This window comes from Oncorhynchus mykiss, chromosome 13 (genome assembly GCF_013265735.2).
Source record: "Oncorhynchus mykiss isolate Arlee chromosome 13, USDA_OmykA_1.1, whole genome shotgun sequence".
Classification (NCBI taxonomy): domain Eukaryota; kingdom Metazoa; phylum Chordata; class Actinopteri; order Salmoniformes; family Salmonidae; genus Oncorhynchus; species Oncorhynchus mykiss.
In genome coordinates this window covers 2,962,350-2,990,295 of record NC_048577.1, presented here as the reverse complement: position 1 = coordinate 2,990,295, position 27,946 = coordinate 2,962,350, and the positions used below count along the sequence as shown (strand labels likewise).

General features: G+C 38.5%; 2 protein-coding genes across 8 annotated transcripts in view; one reads left to right on the top strand and one right to left on the bottom strand.

Moving 5' to 3' along the window:
* Positions 1-66: 66 nt before the first annotated feature.
* LOC118938403 (zinc finger protein 883-like) lies at positions 67-22,528 on the bottom strand. 2 transcript variants are annotated; one of them, XM_036942230.1, is made up of 6 exons: positions 22,446-22,528; positions 14,481-14,686; positions 14,121-14,168; positions 11,581-11,673; positions 2,672-2,884; positions 67-1,820 (listed from the first exon to the last, which is right to left on the bottom strand). In XM_036942230.1, the coding sequence occupies exons 2-6, from the start codon at positions 14,611-14,613 to the stop codon at positions 736-738; spliced, it is 1,572 nt and encodes a 523-aa protein (XP_036798125.1). In that variant the 5' UTR covers positions 14,614-14,686; positions 22,446-22,528; the 3' UTR covers positions 67-735. The 2 variants fall into 2 exon arrangements, with proteins under 2 accessions (XP_036798125.1, XP_036798124.1); XM_036942229.1 differs by lacking the exon at positions 22,446-22,528 and having other exon boundaries at positions 14,481-15,670.
* The window catches only part of LOC110514903 (zinc finger protein 345), a 25,700-nt gene continuing 20,262 nt past the window's right edge, over positions 22,509-27,946 (top strand). For 4 of the 6 annotated variants that reach the window (XM_036942196.1, XM_036942195.1, XM_036942194.1 and 1 more), the window contains exons 1-4: positions 22,509-22,644; positions 23,100-23,311; positions 24,882-24,932; positions 27,110-27,247. In XM_036942196.1, the coding sequence (XP_036798091.1) occupies positions 23,119-23,311; positions 24,882-24,932; positions 27,110-27,247 (382 nt within the window). In that variant the 5' untranslated portion in view covers positions 22,509-22,644; positions 23,100-23,118. Of the gene's footprint in view, positions 22,645-22,741; positions 22,880-23,099; positions 23,312-24,881; positions 24,933-27,109; positions 27,248-27,946 lie in introns of those variants that run through there. The other 2 variants (XM_036942193.1, XM_036942192.1) reach the window with 2 other exon arrangements.

Here is a 27,946-nt window from a genome sequence, read left to right as displayed (position 1 = left end):
GGAACAGTGGGTTAACTGCCTTGCTCAGGGGAACAGTGGGTTAACTGCCTTGCTCAGGGGAACCGTGGGTTAACTGCCTTGCTCAGGGGCAGAATGACAGATTTGTACCTTGTCAGCTCAGGGATTCGATCTAGCAACCTTTCAGTTACTGGCCCAATGCTCTCACCACTAGGCTACCTAAAGAGGGCAACACATGATGTAACACATCATTATATATATCATTACTGTCTTCATATATGGCGTTAACCTAGAGAAGCTTTATGTAGGCTGTATCACTAAATGAAGCACTACAAATTCTGTCATGACTAGTGAGACATTGAAAAGCACATGTGGAGCGCAATTTCAGATGACTTTTATTTTGAAAACCCATGTCCTTAAATGGATTTATAGACTGTTTCAAATATAGACCCTCCACTGGTACGTGCCCGAGGCCCAGCGATGCTAGTGTTAATGAGAGCAGCAGAGAAACCTGGATTTTTTTCTCAATTCCTCAGTCCTCGAGTCTTTGCATTCTCTCTCCTCAGCTTCTTCTCAAAACTCATTGGAGGAGAAGGTCTGAGGGGAGGGACTTTAGATATTCTCCTCCAATACAGGTGAGGAGAGAGGATGCGAGATAATCGAGGAAAGATGAATTGAGAAAGGATAGGCCTCAGTGACTAAAGTACTGGCCACTGGTCTCATTGAGGACATGTGTTTTCCAAAATAAAAGTCCTCCAGACAAATTGTAGGCTTTTCCTATGTCATGTCCAAGGAGGCTGTCATCTCGCTTGTGTGATGCTCCTGGTGTTTCTTCAGCAATTTGGGTACATGGAACCCTTTCCCACACAGGCTACAGACATACGGCTTCTCCCCTGTATGGAGCCTCATGTGCACCTTCAGACTCCCCGGTGTGGTGAACCCCTTATCACAGACAGTACAAGGGTATGGCCTCTCTTTAGTGTGAGTGATCTGGTGCACTCTCAGGTTCCCAGACTGGGCGAAACGGGTCCCGCATATAGTGCAGACGTACGGTTTCTCTCCAGTGTGTGTTCTCTGGTGGCTTTGAAGGTCACCAGCCCGTACGAACGTCCGACCGCAGTACGAGCAGCAGAACCTCTTCTCAAGGTTCTTCAAGTGCGTCCTTGCATGCGTCTGCAGCTTCTCTACATCCGTGAAGCTCTTACCGCAGTCGCAGATGTGGTAGAGGACCTCTTCCATGTGTAACTTCTTGAGCTTGTGTTTTTTCAGGCACTGGGATCTGGCGAAGCGTTGTCCGCAGATGGAGCACTGATGCGGTTTCTCCTTGGTGTGAGTCAGTAGGTGGGTGTTGAGGTTCCCTCTGATCGTGAAGCCCTTCCCGCAGTAGGAGCAGTGGTGGAGGTTCTCTCCTGTGTGGATCAGACGATGAACCTTGAGGGTTCTGAAGTGGGAGAACATCTTGCCACAGTCATCACAGTGGTATGGTTTCTCGATACGGTGGGTCTGTCTGTGCTTCCTATACTCCAACAGGTGGGCGAAACTCTCCGGGCACTTGGAGCAGTGGTATGGTTTCTCTCCCGTATGGACTCGCTGGTGGATCTTGAGGTGCCGTAGCAAGGTGAAGGTCTTCCCACACGGATGGCAGACGTGCTTGGTTTTCTCTCCGGTGTGGATGGTCATGTGTCTCCTCAGGTCGTCGGGTCGTAAGAAACACTTCCCGCAGACAGAGCACTGATGTGGTTTCTCTCCGCTGTGAATCAGCGCATGTCTGTTCAGCCGCGTCTTTGTGAGGAACCTCTTTCCGCACTCGGAGCAGCGGTGGTGCTTCTCAGAGATGTCTGTGTCAGATCTGGCAACCTCTCCTGTTTCAACGACAACATTATAGGGGTTAGAGACGCTGCTAGGACAGAGAGGAGAGAACAGCATCACTTGCATGCTTAACAATATACTGTACATACAGTAAAATACTATAGCGACCTTAACCCAACACCTAGCAAACTCGTCAAGAGGTTCAGATCACTGTTGGGTTGACAGTCTCCTGGACCCAGTTTGGTCCAGGACCATACCAACCATATTGGTCAGAGATACACCCCAAATTTGCTACAATACCATGTACCTGCACCCATAGAGATCCTACTCAATTATTAGAATGGCTGTGTTGTGAACCCTCAAAGTTCCATAATGGTCTGAAAATGGCAGCCATCTTGGTCAGGGAGAAATCCAACCCAGTCTAATTGGAATGAATGGCAGTAGATGATGCATTTCCTGCTTTAACTGACGAAGGAAAATAAAAGGCATGTGATGCATCAGAAATTGGGTAATATAATTAGTCGACCTAAAATATTGGTCATATACAGGTTTTATACAAATTTTCCGTATAATTAGCCTCTAAAATATATGTAAACAAACCCACAATGTCTCAATGTGTGCTCTCTTGGAAAGCAGTGAGTGTTTTTATACGATACAATATCAGTACTTGCATTTTACAACTTGTCTAAGTCCTATCAACAACTGATGTCAGAAAGTGTACAGCTGTGGATTGACTGCATTGTTTTAATGGAATGTTGGCAGCTATTTTTTTTAAGCTGTCTGGAATAGCTAGCTAACAAGCAAACAGTGGAGATCATCTTCAAATTCCTTGTGTTACACAATAGTGTACCTGTACCATAATAAATCAAATAGTTTAACATCAGGGTATGGGTGTTTCTCTCACCTTTGTGAACCACCTGGTGTCGTCTCAGGTCATAGGATCGCAAGAAGGCCTTCCCGCAAATGGAACAATGGTGGGGTTTCTCTCCGCTGTGGGTCATCGTGTGTATCTTCAAGCTGCTGGCTGCAGTAAACCGCTTGCCGCACTGGGAGCAGAGGTACGGTCTCTCCGGGTCAGGGTCCCCAAGGCTGTCTGGGTCAGAGCTGGCACCCTCTCCTGTTTTAATGGCAACATTACAGGGGTTAAACACATGTTTTCTATTTTATATGCTATACTATGCATCGGTATCTAAAAAGGTAGAAAGGATAGTTGACTTCTCCTAAATGTATATTCTGATCTGAGTTGGTTCTACCCACACCTTCCTCATAGATGTATGTTCTGATCAGCGACTACTGGGATATTCAAGTCCGGGCTCTGGCTGGGCCACTCAAGGACATTCAGAGACTTGTCCCGAAGCCACTCCTGTGTTGTCTTGGCTGTGTGCTTAAGGTCGTTGTCCTGTTGGAAGGCGAACCTTCGCCCCATACTCTGGAGCAGGTTTTCATCAAGAATTTCCCTGTACTTTGCTCCGTTCATCTTTCCCTCGATCCTGACTAGTCTCCCAGTCCCTCCCGCTGAAAAACATCCCCACAGCACTGCCACCACCATGCTTCACCATAGGGATGGTGCCAGGTTTCCTCCAGATGTGACGCTGGCATTCAGGCCAAAGAGTTCAATGTTAGTTTCATCAGACCAGATAATCTCGTTTCTCACGGTCTGAGTCCTTTAGGTGCCTTTTGGCTGTCATGTGCCTTTTACTGAGAAGTGGCTTCTGTCTGGCCACTCTACCATAAAGGCCTGATTGGTGGAGTGCTGCAGAGATGGTTGTCCTTGTGGTAGGTTCTCCCATCTCCACAGAGGAACTCTGGAGCTCTGTCAGAGTGACCATCGGGTTCTTGGTCACCTCCCTGACCAAGGCCCTTCTCCCCGATTGCTCAGTTTGGCCAGTTGGCTCTAGGAAACCCTTCACCATATCTGTGTCGTGACACAGTCCTGTCTCTGAGCTCTAAGGACAATTCCTTCGACCTCATGGCTTGGTTTTTGCTCTGACATGCACTGTCAACTGTGGGACCTTATATAGACAGGTGTGTGCCTTTCCAAATCATGTCCAATCAATTATATTTACCACAGGTGGACTCCAATCAAGATGTAGAAACATCAAGGATGATCAATGGAAACAGGATGCACCTGAGCTCAATTTCAAGTCTCCTAGCAAAGGGTCTCTGTTTTCATTTTTAATACATTTGCAAACATTTCTGAAAACCTGTTTTCGCTTCGTCCTTATGGGGTGTTGTGTGTAGATTGATGAGGATTTTAAAAAAAAATTGGTTTAATCTATTTCAGAATAAAGCTGTAGTGTAACAAAATGTGGGAAAAGTCAAGTGGTCTGAATACTTTGCGAATGCACTGTATGTAGGTAAGTAGCCTTCCACAAGCCTTGGCCTGTACAAGCCGGAACGGCTCATAGGACAGGAGGCATCCCCTGTTTCTGAAGCGTGAGGCAGGAGAGTATGTAGTGTTATGTATATTTTATGGATATCATGTATTTTATTTGTTGTGTTTTATTTCCTGTTTGGACCCCTGAAAGAGGGGCTAATTGAGGATCCCAATAAATACTACTAAATACTACACGACTTATTCTGAGACCTGGACCAGGCTGCATGTAGCTGGTTTGAAAACTATTTAAAAGGACAACCAGTCATATGAATGTGGCTCACCTTTTAGTCAGTTACATTTCTATGGCAGCGAATCCTTCAGAACTTACCTCAGACCAACTCTATCCTGAATGAATCCTTCACCAACTAACCTCAGGCCAACTCTATCCTGAATGAATCCTTCACCAACTAACCTCAGGCCAACTCTATCCTGAATGAATCCTTCAGAACTAACCTCAGGCCAACTCTATCCTGAATGAATCCTTCAGAACTAACCTCAGGCCAACTCTATCCTGAATGAATCCTTCAGAACTAACCTCAGGCCAACTCTATCCTGAATGAATCCTTCACCAATTAACCTCAGGCCAACTCTATCCTGAATGAATCCTTCAGAACTAACCTCAGGCCAACTCTATCCTGAATGAATCCTTCACCAATTAACCTCAGGCCAACTCTATCCTGAATGAATCCTTCACCAACTAACCTCAGGCCAACTCTATCCTGAATGAATCCTTCACCAACTAACCTCAGGCCAACTCTATCCTGAATGAATCCTTCACCAACTAACCTCAGGCCAACTCTATCCTGAATGAATCCTTCAGAACTAACCTCAGGCCAACTCTATCCTGAATGAATCCTTCACCAACTAACCTCAGGCCAACTCTATCCTGAATTAATCCTTCACCAACTAACCTGCTCCCGGGCAGGCCAACTCTATCCTGAATGAATCCTTCACCAACTAACCTCAGGCCAACTCTATCCTGAATGAATCCTTCAGAACTAACCTGCTCCCAAGCAGGCCAACTCTATCCTGAATGAATCCTTCACCAACTAACCTCAGGCCAACTCTATCCTGAATGAATCCTTCACCAACTAACCTCAGGCCAACTCTATCCTGAATGAATCCTTCACCAACTAACCTCAGGCCAACTCTATCCTGAATGAATCCTTCAGAACTAACCTGCTCCCAAGCAGGCCAACTCTATCCTGAATGAATCCTTCAGAACTAACCTGCCCAACACTATCCTGAATGAATAGTCTGAACCGCGAGTTGAGGACCAATGAAATCAGAATCCCTCCCTCTTGCAAAGAGTGCGTCATCATCTCCTTCATTTGAGGAAGAAGACTGATTAAATATGTTATTAATTAAATGTTTGTGTGTGATTTTTATTTATTTTTACAAAAAAAAAAAAAAATATCACATGATTTAGTAATGACAGAATGCATTTAGAAACTAAAATAAACATTTATTATTATTATTATTTTAACAATAAGAATAAACATTCTTTATTATTGTATATTCATGTGTATATGAATGGGTAGTTTAATGGGTTTATTGTATATTAATGTGTATATGAATGGGTAGTTTAATGGGTTTATTGTATATTAATGTGTATTAATGTGTATATGAATGGGTAGTTTAATGTGTTTAATGGGTTTATTGTATATTAATGTGTATTAATATGTATATGAATGGGTAGTTTAATGTGTTTAATGTGTTTATTGTATATTAATGTGTATATTAATGGGTAGTTTAATGTGTTTAATGGGTTTATTGTATATTAATGTGTATATGAATGGGTAGTTTAATGTGTTTAATGGGTTTATTGTATATTAATGTGTATATGAATGGGTAGTTTAATGTGTTTAATGGGTTTATTGTATATTAATGTGTATATGAATGGGTAGTTTAATGTGTTTAATGGGTTTATTGTATATTAATGTGTATATTAATGGGTAGTTTGTGTTTAATGGGTTTATTGTATATTAATGTGTATATGAATGGGTAGTTTAATGTGTTTAATGGGTTTATTGTATATTAATGTGTATATGAATGGGTAGTTTAATGTGTTTAATGGGTTTATTGTATATTAATGTGTATATGAATGGGTAGTTTAATGTGTTTATTGTATATTAATGGGTAGTTTAATAGGTTTATTGTATATTAATGTGTATATGAATGGGTAGTTTAATGTGTTTAATGGGTTTATTGTATTTTAATGTGTATATGAATGGGTAGTTTGTGTTTAATGGGTTTATTGTATATTAATGTGTATATGAATGGGTAGTTTAATGTGTTTAATGGGTTTATTGTATATTAATGTGTATATGAATGGGTAGTTTAATGTGTTTAATGGGTTTATTGTATATTAATGTGTATATGAATGGGTAGTTTAATGTGTTTATTGTATATTAATGGGTAGTTTAATAGGTTTATTGTATATTAATGTGTATATGAATGGGTAGTTTAATGTGTTTAATGGGTTTATTGTATTTTAATGTGTATATGAATGGGTAGTTTAATGTGTTTAATGGGTTTATTGTATATTAATGTGTATATGAATGGGTAGTTTAATGTGTTTAATGGGTTTATTGTATATTAATGTGTATATTAATGGGTAGTTTGTGTTTAATGGGTTTATTGTATATTAATGTGTATATGAATGGGTAGTTTAATGTGTTTAATGGGTTTATTGTATATTAATGTGTATATGAATGGGTAGTTTAATGGGTTTATTGTATATTAATGGGTATTAATGTGTATATGAATGGGTAGTTTAATAGGTTTATTGTATATGAATGGGTAGTTTAATGTGTTTAATGGGTTTATTGTATATTAATGTGTATATGAATGGGTAGTTTAATGTGTTTAATGGGTTTATTGTATATTAATGTGTATATTAATGGGTAGTTTAATGGGTTTATTGTATATTAATGTGTATATTAATGGGTAGTTTAATGGGTTTATTGTATATTAATGTATATTAATGGGTAGTTTAATGGGTTTATTGTATATTAATGTGTATATTAATGGGTAGTTTAATGGGTTTATTGTATATTAATGTGTATTAATGTGTATATGAATGGGTAGTTTAATGGGTTTATTGTATATTAATGTGTATTAATGTGTATATGAATGGGTAGTTTAATGTGTTTAATGGGTTTATTGTATATTAATGTGTATATTAATGGGTAGTTTAATGGGTTTATTGTATATTAATGTGTATATGAATGGGTAGTTGAATGGGTTTATTGTATATTAATGTGTATATTAATGGGTAGTTTAATGGGTTTATTGTATATTAATGGGTAGTTTAATGGGTTTATTGTATATTAATGTGTATATGAATGGGTAGTTGAATGGGTTTATTGTATATTAATGTGTATATGAATGGGTAGTTTAATGTGTTTAATGGGTTTATTGTGTATTAATGTGTATATGAATGGGTAGTTTAATGGGTTTATTGTATATTAATGGGTAGTTTAATGGGTTTATTGTATATTAATGTGTATATGAATGGGTAGTTGAATGGGTTTATTGTATATTAATGTGTATATGAATGGGTAGTTTAATGTGTTTAATGGGTTTATTGTGTATTAATGTGTATATGAATGGGTAGTTTAATGTGTTTAATGGGTTTATTGTATATTCATGTGTATATTAATGGGTAGTTGAATGGGTTTATTGTATATTAATGTGTATATTAATGGGTAGTTTAATGGGTTTATTGTATATTAATGTGTATATTAATGGGTAGTTGAATGGGTTTATTGTATATTATTGTGTATATTAATGGGTAGTTTAATGGGTTTATTGTATATTAATGTGTATATGAATGGGTAGTTTAATGGGTTTATTGTATATTAATGTGTATATTAATGGGTAGTTTAATGGGTTTATTGTATATTAATGTGTATATGAATGGGTAGTTTAATGGGTTTATTGTATATTAATGTGTATATTAATGGGTAGTTTAATGGGTTTATTGTATATTAATGTGTATATGAATGGGTAGTTTAATGGGTTTATTGTATATTAATGTGTATATTAATGGGTAGTTGAATGTGTTTATTGTATATTAATGTGTATATTAATGGGTAGTTTAATGGGTTTATTGTATATTAATGTGTATATGAATGGGTAGTTTAATAGGTTTATTGTATATTAATGGGTAGTTTAATGGGTTTATTGTATATTAATGTGTATATGAATGGGTAGTTTAATGTGTTTAAATAAAATCACATTTTATTTGTCACATACACATGGTTGGCAGATGTTATTTGTCACATACACATGGTTAGCAGATGTTATTTGTCACATACACATGGTTAGCAGATGTTATTTGTCACATACACATGGTTGGCAGATGTTATTTGTCACATACACATGGTTGGCAGATGTTATTGGTCACATACACATGGTTGGCAGATGTTATTGGTCACATACACATGGTTGGCAGATGTCAATGCGAGTGTAGCGAAATGCTTGTGCTTCTAGTTACGACAATGCAGTAATAACCAACAAGTAATCTAACAAATTCACAACGACTACCTTATACACACACAATGTAAGGGGATGGAATATGTATCTATAAATATATGGATGTGTGATGGCCGTGCGGCACAGGAAAGATGCAATAGATGGTATAAAATATAGTATATACATATTTTTTTATATTTTTTTTAACCTTTATTTAACTAGGCAAGTCAGTTAAGAACACACACATATATATATATATTTTCAATGACGGCCTAGGAACAGGGGCAGAACGACAGATGTGTACCTTGTCAGCTCGGGGGTTTGAACTTGCAACCTTTCGGTTACTAGTCCAACGCTCTAACCACTAGGCTACCCTGCCGCCCCTATGAGATGAGTAATGTAGGATATGTAAACATATAAAAGCATTGTTTAAAGTGACTAGTGATAACATTATTAAATCAATTTATTAAAGTGGTCAGTGATTTGAGTCTGTGTGTTGGCAGCAGCCTCTCTTTGTTAGTGATGGCTGTTTAACAGTCTGATGGCCTTGAGATAGAAGCTGTTTTTCAGTCTCTCAGTCCCAGCTTTGAAGTACCTGTACTGAACTCGCCTTCTGGATGATAGCGGGGTGAACAGGCAGTGGCTCAGGTGGTTGTTGTCCTTGATGATCTTTTTGGCCTTCCTGTGACATCGGGTGGTGTAGGTGTCCTGGAGGGCAGGTAGTTTGCCGCCGGTGATGCGTTGTGCAGACCTCACTACCCTCTGGAGAGCCTTACGGTTTAGGGAAGTGTAGTTGCCCTACCACGTGGTGATAAAGCCTGACAAGATGCTCTCGATTGTGCATCTGTAGAAGTTTGTGGGGGTTTTAGGTGACAAGCCAAATTTCTTCAGCTTCTTAACCATGCTGTCTGTGTGGGTGGACCATTTCAGTTTGTCCGTGATGTGTATGCAGAGGAACTTAACTTTCCATCTTCTCCACTGCTGTCCCGTCAATGTGGAAAGGGGGGTGCTCCCACTGCTGTTTCCTGAAGTACACGATCATCTCCTTTGTTTTGTTGACATTGAGTGAGAGGTTATTTTCCTGACACCACACTCCGAGGGCCCTCACCTCCTCCCTGTAGGCCGTCTCGTCATTGTTGGTAATCAAGCCTACCACTGTAGTGTCGTCTGCAAACTTGATGATTGAGTTGGAGGCGTGCATGGCCACGCAGTCATGGGTGAACAGGGAGTAACAGGAGAGGGCTGAGAACACACCCTTGTGGGGCCTCAGAACCCCTCATAGCCTGGTTCCTCTCTAGGTTTCTTCCTAGGTTTTGGCCTTTCTAGGGAATTTTTCCTAGTCACCGTGCTTCTACACCTGTATTGCTTGCTGTTTGGGGGTTTAGGCTGGGTTTCTGTACAGCACTTTGCATATTAATGTGTATATAAATGTGGAGTTGAATGTATTTATTGTATATAAATATGTATATGAATGGGTAGTTTGTGTTTATTGTATATTAATATGTGTATGAATGGGTAGTTGAATGTGTTTATTGTATATTCATGTGTATATGAATGGGTAGATGAATGTGTTTATTGTATATTAATGGGTAGTTTAATGTGTTTATTGTATATTCATGTGTATATGAATGGGTAGTTGAATGTGTTGGTTGTATATTAATGGGTAGTTGAATGTGTTTATTGTATATTAATGTGTATATGAATGGGTATTTGAATGTGTTTATTGTATATTAATGTGTATATGAATTGGTAGTTGAATGTGTTTATTGTATATTAATGTGTATATGAATGGGTATTTGAATGTGTTTATTGTATATTAATGTGTATATGAATGGGTAGTTGAATGTGTTTATTGTATATTAATGTGTATATGAATGGGTATTTGAATGTGTTTATTGTATATTAATGTGTATATGAATTGGTAGTTGAATGTGTTTATTGTATATTAATGTGTATATGAATGGGTATTTGAATGTGTTTATTGTATATTAATGTGTAGTTGAATGTGTTTATTGTATATGAATGGGTAGTTGAATGTGTTTATTGTATATGAATGGGTATTTGAATGTGTTTATTGTATATTAATGTGTATATGAATGAGTATTTGAATGTGTTTATTGTATATTAATGTGTATATGAATGGGTATTTGAATGTGTTTATTGTATATTAATGTGTATATGAATGGGTAGTTGAATGTGTTTATTGTATATTAATGTGTATATGAATGGGTATTTGAATGTGTTTATTGTATATTAATGTGTATATGAATGGGTATTTGAATGTGTTTATTGTATATTAATGTGTATATTAATGGGTATTTGAATGTGTTTGTTGAATATTAATGTGTATATGAATGGGTATTTGAATGTGTTTATTGTATATTAATGTGTATATGAATGGGTATTTGAATGTGTTTGTTGTATATTAATGTGTATATGAATGGGTATTTGAATGTGTTTATTGTATATTAATGGGTAGTTGAATGTGTTTATTGTATATGAATGGGTATTTGAATGTGTTTATTGTATATTAATGTGTATATGAATGGGTATTTGAATGTGTTTATTGTATATTAATGTGTATATTAATGGGTATTTGAATGTGTTTATTGTATATTAATGTGTATATTAATGGGTATTTGAATGTGTTTGTTGTATATTAATGTGTATATGAATGGGTATTTGAATGTGTTTATTGTATATTAATGTGTATATGAATGGGTAGTTGAATGTGTTTATTGTATATTAATGTGTATATGAATGGGTAGTTGAATGTGTTTATTGTATATTAATGTGTATATTAATGGGTAGTTGAATGTGTTTATTGTATATTAATGTGTATATTAATGGGTAGTTTCATGTGTTTAAATAAATCCTGTCAAGGTCCCATCTATACCTTCCGCCTCCTCTCCATCCCCCACCTCCTCCTCTGGATGCATGTTCTGATCAGTGATTACCTGGCTTGGTCCTATCCACACCTTCCTCCTCTTCCTCTTCATCCTTCTCTCTGTCCCTCTCCTCCTCATCCTGTCTTTTAACAATAACAAGCCCTGTAAAACATCAGACCAATTAGACTGGAACACAATGTTCATTAAAACTTTATAATAGATATTCACATAATAATAGTAATAAAATAATAATAATAATAATAATACCAGTAATAATAGTAATAATAATAATAATAATAATAATAATAACAAATAAAATAATAATAATAATACTAATAATAATAATAATAGTAATAAAAAATAATAATAATAACAAATAAAATAATAATAATAATACTAATAATAATAATAGTAATAAAAAATAAAATAATAATACTAATAATAATAGTAATAATAATAATAATAACAAATAAAATAATAATAATAATAATAATAATAGTAATAAAAAATAAACTAATAATAATAATACTAATAATAATAGTAATAATAATATTATTATTATTATTAGTAGTAGTAGTAATAGTAGTAGTAGTAATAATAGTAATAATAATAGTAATAATAATAGTAGTAGTAGTAGTAATAATAGTAAGTAATAGTAATAATAATAATAATAGTAGTAGTAGTAGTAGTAGTAGTAGTAATAGTAGTAATAATAGTAATAATAATAATAGTAGTAGTAGTAGTAGTAGTAGTAGTAGTAGTAATAATAATAGTAGTAGTAGTAATAATAGTAATAATAATAGTAGTAGTAGTAGTAGTAGTAGTAGTAATAGTAGTAATAATAATAGTAATAATAATAGTAAGTAATAGTAATAGTAGTAGTAGTAGTAGTAATAATAATAATAGTAATAGTAGTAGTAATAGTAGTAGTAATAATAATAATAATAGTAGTAGTAGTAATAGTAGTAGTAATAATAATAGCAATAATAATAGTAGTAGTAATAGTAGTAGTAGTAATAGTAATAGTAATAATAATAGTAGTAGTAGTAGTAGTAGTAGTAGTAGTAATAATAATAGTAATAATAATAGTAGTAGTAGTAGTAATAGTAGTAGTAATAATAGTAATAATAATAGTAGTAGTAGTAGTAGTAATAGTAGTAGTAATAGTAATAATAGTAATAATAATAATAGTAGTAGTAGTAGTAGTAGTAGTAGTAATAGTAGTAGTAATAATAATAGTAATAATAATAGTAATAATAATAGTAGTAATAATAATAGTAGTAGTAGTAGTAGTAATAATAATAGTAGTAGTAGTAGTAGTAGTAGTAGTAGTAGTAGTAATAATAGTAGTAGTAGTAGTAATAAAAATAGTAATATATTACCTGGGTTAGTCCTCTTTCTATTGTAATATATTACCTGGGTTAGTCCTCTTTCTAATGTAATATATTACCTGGGTTAGTCCTCTTTCTATTGTAATATATTACCTGGGTTAGTCCTCTTTCTATTGTAATATATTACCTGGGTTAGTCCTCTTTCTATTGTAATATATTACCTGGGTTAGTCCTCTTTCTATTGTAATATATTACCTGGGTTAGTCCTCTTTCTATTGTAATATATTACCTGGGTTAGTCCTCTTTCTATTGTAATATATTACCTGGGTTAGTCCTCTTTCTATTGTAATATATTACCTGGGTTAGTCCTCTTTCTATTCTAATATATTACCTGGGTTAGTTCTCTTTCTATTGTAATATATTACCTGGGTTAGTCCTCTTTCTATTGTAATATATTACCTGGGTTAGTCCTCTTTCTATTGTAATATATTACCTGGGTTAGTTCTCTTTCTATTGTAATATATTACCTGGGTTAGTCCTCTTTCTATTGTAATATATTACCTGGGTTAGTCCTCTTTCTATTGTAATATATTACCTGGGTTAGTCCTCTTTCTATTGTAATATATTACCTGGGTTAGTCCTCTTTCTATTGTAATATATTACCTGGGTTAGTCCTCTTTCTATTCTAATATATTACCTGGGTTAGTTCTCTTTCTATTGTAATATATTACCTGGGTTAGTCCTCTTTCTATTGTAATATATTACCTGGGTTAGTCCTCTTTCTATTGTAATATATTACCTGGGTTAGTCCTCTTTCTATTGTAATATATTACCTGTGTTAGTTATCTTTCTATTGTAATATATTACCCGGGTTAGTCCTCTTTCTATTGTAATATATTACCTGGGTTAGTCCTCTTTCTATTGTAATATATTACCTGGGTTAGTCCTGTTTCTATTGTAATATATTACCTGGGTTAGTCCTCTTTCTATTGTAATATATTACCTGGGTTAGTCCTGTTTCTATTGTAATATATTACCTGGGTTAGTCCTCTTTCTATTGTAATATATTACCTGGGTTAGTCCTCTTTCTATTGTAATATATTACCTGGGTTAGTCCTCTTTCTATTGTAATATATTACCTGGGTTAGTCCTCTTTCTATTGTAATATATTACCTGGGTTAGTCCTCTTTCTATTGTAATATATTACCTGGGTTAGTTTTCTTTCTATTGTAATATATGACCTATATTAGTCTATACCCTGGCTAGTGTACTTATTACCTGGGTTGGCCAAACCTCCTCCTTTCTGGTCCTCCTCTTCTTCCATATCTACTTGAACAACATCAAAACAGGGGCTTAGGCGTTATTTTTGGACTACACATGCTGTGTGTGCCACACTAGACAATAGTAGACATGGGTTTAATTCGAATTGAAAATCCGTCTGTGCTTGATTGAAATCAGTATGTGCCTGGTACATTTGAACCAAACGGAATAGTCTCAAAAGTGACCATCACCCCACTTAACTAGCTGACACTTCAGGTAGGCTCCAACAAACACGTTTTTAAATCCTATTTGAACCCAGATCTGGACTTTAAGGACTATGATGGAACCACAATGCTGGCGTAGCCAACCTGGACTCACCAGAGTCAATGTCATTATCTTCCTCATCCTCTTCTTCCTCCTCCTCCTCGATTTCTCGCTCCTCCTCCTCCTCTTTGACAATCACATTGAGTTCCAGTGTTTTACTGCAGTCTTCCAGCTTCACTGATGCCATCTCTGGACCCTGTTGTGAGCTTGTCTGGGCTGCAACACGGCAGCCAGAACCCAGTTCAGACGTGGTATGAACACTGCAGCCAGAACCCAGTTCAGACATGGTATGAACACTGCAGCCAGAACCCAGTTCAGACATGGTATGAACATGGCAGCCAGAACCCATTTCAGACATGGTATGAAGTGGACTGGATGCTTTTTTATTTTTAAAGAAAGTGTCTGAATCAAAAAACTAAAATCTAAGTGTTGTTCAGAAATGAAATAAACGGGGGATGAAAATGGCGCCGTAGAGAGAACACGGTGTTTCAGCGAGCTCTCGTGGCATTCGTAAATTTATATTTTTACATTAATCTCCTAGCTTGAAAAAGTGGTAGAATTGGCTAAATAAGTTACCATATAATGAGTCTTGACGACTTTTCCGCAAAAATCTCCGACAACATGCCCAACAGAACTACTAAGAAGTCGACCAAAACCCCCACCCCTGTGGATGTGCATGAGGAGCTAGCTAACGTTAGCGAGGCTAGCACCATTGCGGATACAGGCACAATGGACCTGGTGATTCAAAAGATGACTGATAACATTACTAAAGTGATCGATGCTAAGATAAGAACGGTCTTGGAAGCAATAGCAGGCCATTCAGCTGAACTACAGAGGGTTGTGGAACGTGTTGTTGAGGCGGAAGGAAGAATTGATGCAGTGGAAACTTCAACTACATCTATGGACGCTAAGCTAAAAGCACTTGAGAAACAGGTGCGCGAAATGGCGGAGCACATTGACGACTTGGATAATCGAGGACGCAGATGCAATATTCGTGTTGTGGGACACCCGGAAAATTCTGAAGGGACACGTTAAGTAAAATTCTTTGAGGAATGGATCCCTGGCTACCTACAAATGGACACTAAGGCTGGCCGTGTGAAGCTGGACAGAGCCCATCGCTCTCAAGCACCGATACCCGGTCCCAATCAGCGCCCACGGCCGGTGGTTATAAAGTTCCACAACTTCACCGACAAGCAGCGCGTCATGGATACGGCTAGAAACATCGGCTCTGATGGTAGTCAACGTAAAATTCCTAAGGTTTCATTCTTCAATGATTATTCCACGGCGGTTGTACGAAGACGCAAAGCGTTTGATGAGGCGAAGGCTCGACTCAGGAGAATGAAGATGGACTACGCACTGTTGTACCCGGCCACATTGAAGATTATGGTCAACGGATCACCTAAAAAGCTCTACACACCTGAAGAGGCTGCTGCGTTTATTGACTCTCTCGGGTAAATAACTTTTAAGCTGCACCTCAGCAGCATTGGATAACTTTGTTTATTTTTGGTTGAATCTGATCATGAAACAGTGACGTGAGTCCTCACGTACTTCGGCTCAGTAATATTCGTATCTTTATTATTTTTCTTGCTAAAGTAATAGCCGCTATAGCTCAGGCTGAGATATGTGTGAATCCATATTGGTGCCCAGGTTTGGTTTTAGGTGGAAGAGCCTCAATATTCTCCTATTGATTTTCTTTTCCATACATATAAAGGATGAGGCTATGGAGCGGCGATGCAGACTTAAGAGTCTACATTGGAGAGTTGAAATCCCCTGCATGTTAGCTAGTGGGAAAACCCCCTTTTGGATCTTCACATGTTTAATTTTTGGGTTTAGTATAGTTCGAGTTCAGGGTTCATATCGTTTGTTTATGCTCAGTGAGATGGAGGAGAGTTCAACACATGGAAAAAGGTACCACCCCACTTTTACAGTGGGATCCAGTCTGGATATTGAATGGTCAAGATACAATGGCAGGTAACGGACTGCGTGTATGTACATGGAACATTAGAGGGAGCCATAACCCCATTAAGAGGAAGAAGGTACTATCTTTTTTGAAAAAATAAAATATTGATATTGCCCTGTTGCAAGAAACTCATTTGGATGATAAGGAGCACCTGAAATTACAACAAGGGGGGTTTGGTCAAGTGTTTTTCTCATCATTTACATCCAGAAGTAGAGGGGTAGCAATTCTGGTGAAAAATAACTTACCACTTAAGGTCTTGAATTGTGTGAAAGATAAATTTGGTCGCTTTGTTATAATTAATGGTACTTTACAAGGGCAGAACATTTCTATAATGAATATTTACTTCCCCCCTGCTCACCCCCCTGATTTCCTCACTAAGGTTTTTCTAGACTTTTCAGAATTAAACTCAGACACTGCAGTGGTTGGAGGAGATTTTAACTGCTTGTTGAACCCCCTTATTGATAGGTTCCCCAGCGGTATAGCTTCACTCTCTCCTCAAGCTAAGTCACTTAAAGCTATTTGTGATGATCTGGGGTATGCGGATGTCTGGAGAGCTTTTCATCCCTCCAACAGAGAGTTAACTTTTTTCTCTGCACCTCATGGATGTCAGACTAGAATATATTATTTTTTTGTGCCCAGGACGTCTCTGCAGTCTGTTCTATCCGCTAGGATAGGAAGCATAGTCATATCTGATCATGCTGAGGTGATCCTGGACATAAAACTCAACGGGGCATTCAATCGGTCAAGACATTGGAGGTTGAACACAACCATTCTTAAAGACCATACATTCACATCATATTTCATTACAGAGTTTAAAGCATTTTTCTCTATTAACTCTCAATCAACAGATAACCCCTCGCTCCTTTGGGAGACCTGTAAAGCGTATGCCAGGGGTCTGATTATGTCATACACAGCTACTAAGAGACGGAAAAAGCGTGAAAAGCAAAAAATGTTAGAGGGTGAATTAGGAACTAAAGAGAAGGACTACATTAAAACGCCCACTCCTGCCCTATTAAAGGAAATATCAGTCATTAGATCAACGTTAGACTCTCTCCTAACACAGGACGCTGAAAAGAAATTGAGATTTGTGAGGCAAAAGCTATATGAACATGGCGATAAGCCAGGAAAGTACTTGGCATACCTAGCTAAAAAGAGAGCTGACTCTCAGTCAATTGCTACTATTACTGACTCTGATGGTAATCACTTATATGAAAATAAATTGATAAGTGGCTCATTTAAGAAATTTTATACAAATCTTTATGCCTCAGAACTGCCAAATGATGCACCCAAATTAATGGAGAACTTCTTTTGTAAGATTGAGCTCCCTACTATCTCCGAAGAGCAGCGGTCCCTCCTTAATGCCCCTATTACCAAGGAAGAGATAATGTTCGCAATTAAGAATCTGCAAAATGGTAAGGCCCCAGGACCAGACAGGTTTTGTAGTGAGTTCTATAAAGAGTTCCATGGCCTGATCCTTGAGCCATTGCGTGATATGTTTAATCACTCATTTTCAAATGACCAACTCCCTCAAACGCTGAGAGAAGCCAACATTTCACTTATTCTCAAAAAGGGAAAATGTCCAGAGTCTTGTTCCTCGTACAGACCAATTTCCCTTCTGAATGTGGATAGAAAATTGCTTTCTAAAATTCTAGCCACAAGATTAGAGGACTCACTGCCATTAATTGTGAAAGGAGACCAAACTGGCTTCATTAAGGGCCGTAAGTCATGCAACAATGTCAGGCGGCTTCTTAATGTAATTCAAGCTTACCAACAAAGTGCTGTGGATGGTCTGGTGCTCTCCCTAGATGCTGAGAAAGCATTTGATCGTGTGGAGTGGTCTTACCTATTATTTGCTCTAAATAAATTTGGTCTGGGCGACAACTTTATAAAATGGGTGAAAGTTTTATATGATGATCCTCAGGCTGCTGTCCTTACTAATGGGCTAAGGTCAAATAACTTCTCTATACACAGAGGTACCAGACAGGGCTGTCCTTTATCCCCCCTCCTCTTTGCACTCGTTATGGAACCACTGGCTGAGGCCATCAGGGTAACGCCTGCTATACAGGGGCTGCTCATTGGTGATGTTCACCATAAAATAAGCTTGTATGCTGATGATGTCCTGATATTCATCTCTAGTCCCGAGACTTCAATTACAGCTCTAATTAATATTATTGAATTATTCAGCGAATTCTCAGGCTACAAGATTAACCTAACTAAGTCAGAGGCTATGCCACTTGGTAGCCTGCACTCTGTACCTAATACTTCTCCCCCCTTCCCTTTTAAATGGTCTCCCTCAGGTTTCATGTATCTGGGTATATTTGTAACTCCTAAATTCCAGCAAATGTACAAAGCCAATTTTGTTCCCTTGTTTGATACAATAAGACAGGATCTGGAGCGCTGGAACTCTCTCCCGATTTCTTGGTTGGGTAGAATATCCCTCTTGAAAATGAACATTTTACCTAGACTACTTTACCCAATCCAAATGATCCCAGTATTACTCTCTAATAAGGTAATAAAGGATGTAAATGGATGGCTAAGTTCCTTTATATGGAGTAAACGCAAACCAAGACTTAAGATGGCAATATGCCCAATATCAGGTTCTATCAGTGGTGTGCCCACCTTTGTTATATTTCTGACTGGATCACAAATGATGGCTCCTCTATTTGGTTAGACATTGAGACTTCTCTTTCAAAATACCCCTTACAGGATCTTTTATTTTTCAGAAGCTTCAAGTCTGTAGAAGATCACTGCAATAATCCCGTTACACTTAACACACTCAAAGTATGGAGGTCAGTTCAACGCTTCCTGGGAAGGTCCAAACTAACCTCTGCTCTTACCCCAATTCTTAACAACCCAGATTTCAGTCCAGGATTGCTGGATGTCGGCTTTAACTCTTGGCTTAATAAGGGCATACGCAGGCTAAATTTGTTGATAAGATTTTGTTGTCATTTGAGCAGATGGTCGAGAAATATCGACTCCCAAAGCAGGACTTTTTCCGCTTCCTACAAGTAAGACATTATATCCTGAAGAGCACCACCTTAATTGGTAACCCTGATGTGTCTGTCATTGAAAGAATGCTTTTTTTCCCACAAAGGAAAATGTCTGTAAGTCTGTTTTATGATACTTTAAGGTCCCTTTCTGCTGTCAACACACAGAGGGTGAAACAAGTGTGGGAGAAAGAATTGTCTGTTACTATTGACGAAGAGATGTGGGAGGACATTTGGAGATATGCAAAAACAATATCTATATGTAATCGTACTAGAGCAATCCAATTAAGAATAATACACAGATTGCATATATCCCCAAATCGCAGACATGCTTTTAGCCCCACCTCCTCTTCCCCTCAGTGTCTTAAATGCAAAACTGATACAGGCACCCTAACACATTGTTTATGGTCATGTACCAAAGTACAAAGATACTGGTCTGGTGTTCTGCAAGAAATTGAAAAGATCCTAGGGGTTGATCTAGAGTTGGACCCAGTTTCTTTACTGTTAGGTCTCCCTAGTAGGCAGGTTACTTCTGTGGGTAAAAGGAGGCTTTACAACATCCTTACCTTCGCAGCGAGGAAAAACATCCTTTTACAGTGGATTAGTGATAAGGTTCCTTCTATTAAAGATTGGCATAAGATACTATTTGAATGGGTGCCTCTGGAATATCTGACATGTACATTGCATTCTAAAACAGACCAGTTCTACAAAGTATGGGAACCTTATCTAAATTACCTAGAACCTGAGGTATCAGCTATTAATGCTGCAAGGATTCTCGTAGAATGACGGGGATGTATGTATTTCAGAACTACACTGTACGTTCCATGTGTGGAACCTAACCTCTTGGTTTAAACTGAGCTTTTTTGTTTTAATTTCTGTTTGTAAGTTTGTTTAAAATTTATGTATTGAGAGACGCAATGATGGTGATGGGGTGAGAGAAGCTTTCTGTGTGCTTTGTCTCTGTTGTTGTATCTCTTAATATGGGTGAAAATTGTAAAATTCCAATAAAAATACTGTTTAAAAAAAGAAATGAAATAAACGATCAGAAAAAGATATATAATGTACATTCACACTACCCTTCAAAAGTTTGTGGTCTCTTAGAAATGTACTTGTTTTTGAAAGAAAAGCAAAACAACATATCCATTAAAAGTGATCAGAAATACAGTGTAGACATTGTTAATGTTGTAAATGACTATTGTAGCTGGAAACGGGCTGGTTTGTAATGGGATATCTACATAGGGGTACAGAGGACGATTATCAGCAACCATCACTCCTGTGTTCACCTGGAACGCTGTGTTAGCTAATCCAAGTGTATCATTTTAAAAAGGCTAACGGATCATTAGAAAACACTTTTGCAATTATGTTAGCACAGCTGAAAACGGTCGTGCTATTTAAAGAAGCAATAAAACTGCCCTTCTTTAGACTAGTTGAGTGTCTGGAGCATCAGCATTTGTGGGTTTGATTACTGGCTCAAAATGGCCAGAAACAAATAACTTTCTTCTGAAACTCGTCAGTCTATTCTTGTTCTGAGAAATGAAGGCTATTCCATGTGAGAAATTGCCAAGAAACTGAAGATCTTGAACAACGCTGTGTACTACTCCCTTCACAGAACAGCACTAACTGTCTCTAACCAGAATAGAAAGGGGAGTGGGAGGCCTCGGGACACAACTGAGCAAGAGGACAAGTAAATTAGAGTGTCTAGTTTGAGAAACAGACGCCTCACAAGTCCTCAACTGGCAGCTTCATTAAACAGTACCCGCAAAACACCAGTCTCAATGTCAACATTGAAGAGGCGACTCCGGGATGCTGGCCTTCTAGGCAGAGTTGCAAAGAAAAAGACATATCTCAGACTGGCCAATAAAAATAAAATATTAAGATGGGAAAAAGAACACAGACACTGGACAGAGGAAGATTGGAAAAAAAGTGTTATGGACAGACAAATCTAAGTTTGAGATATTCGGATCACAAAGGAGATCATTCGTGAGACGCAGAAAAATGAAAAGATGCTGGAGGAGTTCTTGACGCCATCTGTCAAGCATGGTGGAGGGAATGTGATGGTCTGTGGGTGCTTTGGTGGTGGTAAAGTGGGATATTTGTACAGGGTAAAAGGGATCTTGAAGAAGGAAGGTTATCACTCCATTTTGCAACGCCATGCCATACCCTGTGGACGGTGCTTAATTGGAGCCAATTTCCTCCTACAACAGGACAATGACCCAAAGCACAGCTCCAAACTATGCAATAACTATTTAGGGAAGAAGCAGTCAGCTGGTATTCTGTCTATAATGGAGTGGCCAGCACAGTCACCAGATTTCAACCCTATGGAGCTGTTGTGGGAGCAGTTTGACCGTATGGTACATAAGAAGTGCCCATCAAGCCAATTCAACTTGTGGGAGGTGCTTCAGGAAGCATGGGGTGAAATCTCTTCAGATTACCTCAACAAATTGACAACTAGAATGCCTAGAAAGGCCTGCAACGCTGTAATTGCTGCAAATTGAGGATTCTTTGATGAAAGCAAAGTTTGAAGGACATAATTATTATTTCAATTAAAAATCATTATTTATAACCTTGTCAATGTCTTGACTATATGTTCTATTCATTTTACAACTAATTTCATGTATGTTTTCATGAAAAACAAGGACATTTCTAAGTGACTCCACATTTTTGAACGGTAGTATATATATACACACACATACTGACTCGGTATCTTCTTTTCATTATATTTGTCACGGTGTGAGGAGTCCGTTTTATTGCTTGTGCAACAAGCGCTACAGTAGAACAATAAGGGGTATTTAACTAATCATCACTTTTTTTACACAGTACCATACTCTTACTCAGATATACATTCATTTTGAGTCCTCATCTATGTAATGGCTTGTATCGATAACGACCCTGAGTAAAAAAAAATAATAATAAACATGACAGACGGAAACCACAACAACCGCTGCAAGCCCGACAAAACTGACACTATTCAACAGCTGCAATCGACCACATTACCGATTGACAATAAACGTTTACTGTAATGTTCAACTGTTGTCTATCGTTTAAATGATCATGAAAGCATTTTCGGATTACCTGAAATCGCTGGTCTTTTATTGATAAACTGTGAGGAGGGTTGCGAATCGGTCGGTGTGATGGCCGACGCCTGCGCTTACATGACGCCCGTGAACATGACGCCCTTTCCCATCCTGCGCGCAGGCGGAAGTTTACTGTACTGGCTCATCCGATTCTCCATGCTCAGTCTAATCAAACAATAAAAGACCAGTGATATCAGGTAATCTGTCGTGTTTTGATTATAGTAATTTAAACTATAACCAGACGCTGAAACTTACAGTTAACGTTTATTGTCGGTCGGCGATGTGGAAGATGTTGAACAGTGTGGTTGTAGACAGCCACGCTCCGTTGGGCTGTCACGGTTGTTGTTCTGGCCAGGAACGTTATCGATAAAAACCCATTACAGTTCATGGGAGGAACTCCATATGAATGAATTATGTCGGAGTGAAAACACTGTACGTAGAAAGACTACATTCTTTCGCGCGGTCGTACATTCCATCACCATTTAGCCTATACAAACATGGTGATTGGTGAAATGGCCTTTAGCTAATTGTTTATCTGCAGCGCTTTCCCTGGCATGAAAGTCGGTTCCTCCCATTGTGATTTATATATATTTTTATTGTTTTATATATTATTTTAATTACATTAACATATCTATTTTCCTTTCTTAAAAAGCATCCGCCTCTAGCATACCATGACTGAACCGAGTCCGGCCCAGAAAAGCTCACAGCCAGGTCAAGAGATGGCGTCAGTGAAGCTGGAGGACTGCAGTCAAACACTGGAGCTCAATGTGATTGTCAAAAAAGAGGAAGAGGAGGATGAGAGAAGAACCGAGGAAGAGAACGGGGGAGTAGAACAGGAGAGGGAAGACGGTAACATTGACTCGGGTGAGTCTAAGATGCCTACACCTGCCACTGGGTTACATCTAGACCCCGATCCTAGCTCTCAGTTCCATTACAGAAGACATTGGATGAAGGCGTCTTCTGTACAGGGGGGAGTTTTGTTAAGAGCCCATACGCTCAATCTGAATATTAACACAAGTCGCTTGCGGTTTTGGAATTTTCTAAAAAAATAAAAAATAAAAAAAAGGTTAAATTGATACACACCTTGATAGGGTTATTGTTCCCATACGGCCATATCTTCAAGTTACAGCGCTTGTTTATGGAAAACAGATGGAATACAAGAGGCCACCTGCCAATTAGCTGTCTATAGCATGCTCCGAACACCTGTGTGTAAGTGTAACTCGGGAAGAGTAGTGGAAGTGTAGTTTGGTCGGATGGAGGCTCCATAGCTGCATGGATCTGTAACTGCTACAGTGTAGTTTAGTAGGATGGAGGCTGTATGGGTCTGTAACTACTACAGTGTAGTTTAGTAGGATGGAGGCTGTATGGATCTGTAACTGCTACAGTGTAGTTTAGTAGGATGGAGGCTGTATGGATCTGTAACTGCTACAGTGTAGTTTAGTAGGATGGGAGGCTGTATGGATCTGTAACTACTACAGTGTAGTTTAGTAGGATGGAGGCTCCATAGCCATTTGTTTTGAAAGCCTTATCTCAAGCGATGATTATTGATGTTTCTCAACGTTAAAACACAGCGTCAGGACTGTAGTTCACACGAGCCAGTTGACGCTGATGGCTGAAAACTGTAGGGAGAAGGCAGAATGCTGCCTGGAGTTACAGAGAGCTAGGTTGCATCCTAATAGGAGTTTTAGGTTGCTAGGTTACATTCTAATAGGAGTTTTAGGTTGCTAGGTTACATCCTAATAGGAGTTTTAGGTTGCTAGGTTACATCCTAATAGGAGTTTTAGGTTGCTAGGTTGCATCCTAATAGGAGTTTTTAGGTTGCTAGGTTACATCCTAATAGGAGTTTTAGGTTGCTAGGTTACATCCTAATAGGAGTTTTTAGGTTGCTAGGTTGCATCCTAATAGGAGTTTAGGTTGCATCCTAATAGGAGTTTTTAGGTTGCATCCTAATAGGAGTTTTTAGGTTGCATCCTAATAGGAGTTTTAGGTTGCTAGGTTACATCCTAATAGGAGTTTTTAGGTTGCATCCTAATAGGAGTTTTAGGTTGCTAGGTTACATCCTAATAGGAGTTTTTCGAGAGCTAGTTTAAATCCTAATAGGAGTTTTTAGAAAGAGAGGTTACATCCTAATCTAGTTGTAAAAATATATAACAAATCATTTAAAACATTCAAATCCTTCAGCGTTTGGTTGAGCCTGCCTGGAGGGCCAAATAGCCAGGGGGGCGGGGTGACACTTTTGGGACTATCCCATTTGGTTCAATTGCTCCAGGCAAGCTCAATCAAGCACAGATGAAGCATTTGAATGGTTTTCAAATACTATTTGAACCCAGGTCTACTATAGTTCAGAGTATTGCACAGCATGTAGTGCACTATATAGGGAATAGTGTGTCATTCCGGACACAGACCAATATGTGTGATGTTGATGTTGTTCCAGTAGATATGGAAGAAGAGGAGGACCAGGAAGGAGGAGGTGTGGCCAACGCAGGTAATAAGTACACTAGCCAGGGAATAGACTAGATGTACTATCCCAAGACCTTATTATGTGAATATTGATTGATTTTAAATTGATTAGGTAATTAAAAGTAGTAGTCTGCTCCAGCTGAAGACAACACAACATGACACAACATGACACGACATGACACGACACAACACAACATGACCTGACACAACATGACACAACATGACCTGACACAACATGACCTGACACAACACGACATGACACAACATGACACAACATGACACAACATGACATGACACAACATGACCTGACACAACATGACACAACATGACACGACACAACATGGCACGACACAACATGACACAACATGACACGACACAACACGACACAACATGACACAACATGACACGACACAACATGACACAACATGACACAACACAACATGACATGACACAACACAACATGACACAACATGACCTGACACAACATGACACAACATGACACAACATGACACAAAATGACACGACACAACACGACACAACATGACATAATATAACATAACATAATATAACACAATATAACACAAACAATTATTCAGGATAAAAACACTGAGGTCTAAAGGCTTATTTCCACTGTGGTCCTGTGAGATGGCAGGTTATTATTTCCATTGAGATGGCAGGTTATTATTTCCATTGTGAGATGGCAGGTTATTATTTCCACTGTGAGATGGCAGGTTATTATTTCCATTGTGGTCCTGTGAGATGGCAGGTTATTATTTCCACTGTGGTCCTGTGAGATGGCAGGTTATTATTTCCACTGTGGTCCTGTGAGATGGCAGGTTATTATTTCCACTGTGAGATGGCAGGTTATTATTTCCACTGTGGTCCTGTGAGATGGCAGGTTATTATTTCCACTGTGGTCCTGTGAGATGGCAGGTTATTATTTCCATTGTGGTCCTGTGAGATAGCAGGTTATTATTTCCACTGTGAGATGGCAGGTTATTATTTCCACTGTGAGATGGCAGGTTATTATTTCCACTGTGAGATGGCAGGTTATTATTTCCACTGTGAGATGGCAGGTTATTATTTCCACTGTGGTCCTGTGAGATGGCAGGTTATTATTTCCACTGTGGTCCTGTGAGATGGCAGGTTATTATTTCCATTGTGGTCCTGTGAGATGGCAGGTTATTATTTCCATTGTGGTCCTGTGAGATGGCAGGTTATTATTTCCATTGTGAGATGGCAGGTTATTATTTCCATTGTGGTCCTGTGAGATGGCACGTTATTATTTCCATTGTGAGATGGCAGGTTATTATTTCCACTGTGAGATGGCAGGTTATTATTTCCACTGTGAGATGGCAGGTTATTATTTCCACTGTGAGATGGCAGGTTATTATTTCCATTGTGGTCCTGTGAGATGGCAGGTTATTATTTCCACTGTGGTCCTGTGAGATGGCAGGTTATTATTTCCATTGAGATGGCAGGTTATTATTTCCACTGTGAGATGGCAGGTTATTATTTCCACTGTGAGATGGCAGGTTATTATTTCCATTGTGGTCCTGTGAGATGGCAGGTTATTATTTCCACTGTGAGATGGCAGGTTATTATTTCCACTGTGGTCCTGTGAGATGGCAGGTTATTATTTCCATTGTGGTCCTGTGAGATGGCAGGTTATTATTTCCATTGTGGTCCTGTGAGATGGCAGGTTATTATTTCCACTGTGAGATGGCAGGTTATTATTTCCACTGTGAGATGGCAGGTTATTATTTCCACTGTGAGATGGCAGGTTATTATTTCCATTGTGGTCCTGTGAAATGGCAGGTTATTATTTCCATTGTGGTCCTGTGAGATGGCAGGTGGGCCTGATTTACACATTATTCTCAATGCAATTTATAACAACCTTATCATCAATTACAAAATATATATATACAACAACTTAGAACAATTAACAGCACATAGGTGCTCGTTTTAAGAGTCACCTCTTGAAAGAATAGCCTACCCCTAATCACACCGTTCCGTTACTTTTCAGATAGTTCCATAAGTGACACTTTTCAGGTTCAGTTCCACAGAACTCCAGCAGAGTACCAGAATGTGTCTCCCCCCCCAAGGAGCTCTTGATTCTACAGGGAACCAAGTTAGAGCTCCCTCTGGTGGAGGCATTTATATTATAAAGTGTTTTAGATCTTTTGGTTTGACAATTTACAGGACTTGTTACTATTAAAAGAGAAGAAGAGGAGGAGGATGGAGAGGAGGAGATTGGGGACAGAGAGGAGGAGGAGGAGGAGGATGGAGAGGAGGAGGTTGGGGACAGAGAGGAGGAGGATGGGGACAGGACCAACCCAGGTAATCAATCACTGATCAAAACATCCAGAGGGAGCTACAGTATATTGAGACCAGTTTCAGATGACTAAGGAGGTTGGGGACAGGACCAACCAGGTAATCCCTGATCAGAACATCAGAGACCAGTTTCAGATGACTAAGGAGGTTGGGGACAGGACCAACCAGGTAATCCCTGATCAGAACATCAGAAACCAGTTTCAGATGACTAAGGAGGTTGGGGACAGGACCAACCAGGTAATCCCTGATCAGAACATCAGAGACCAGTTTCATGGAACCCAGTTCCCTATATAGAGCACTACTTTTGAGAAGGGCCCAGACGGCTGAGTGACTGCTTATAGCTGTCAATCTTGTATGTAATAATCTGTGCCCCCTAACCAAATAACTCCTGATCAGTTTACATTGAAAGGGGTCTAAGAGGAGTCATCTTCCCTTTCTACCTTCCTACATACCAATACATAGTGTTGTATACAGTATAATAAACTGGGTGGTTCGAAACCCTGTATGCTGATTGGCTAACAGCCGTGGTTTATCAGACCGTATACCACGGGTATGACATAATATGTATTTTTACTGCTCTAATTACGTTGGTAACCAGTTTATAACAGCAACAAGGCACCTTGGGGGTTTGTGATATATGGACAATATACCACGGCTAAGGGCTGTGTCCAGGGACTCCTCCTGTGTTTAACCCCTGTGATGTTG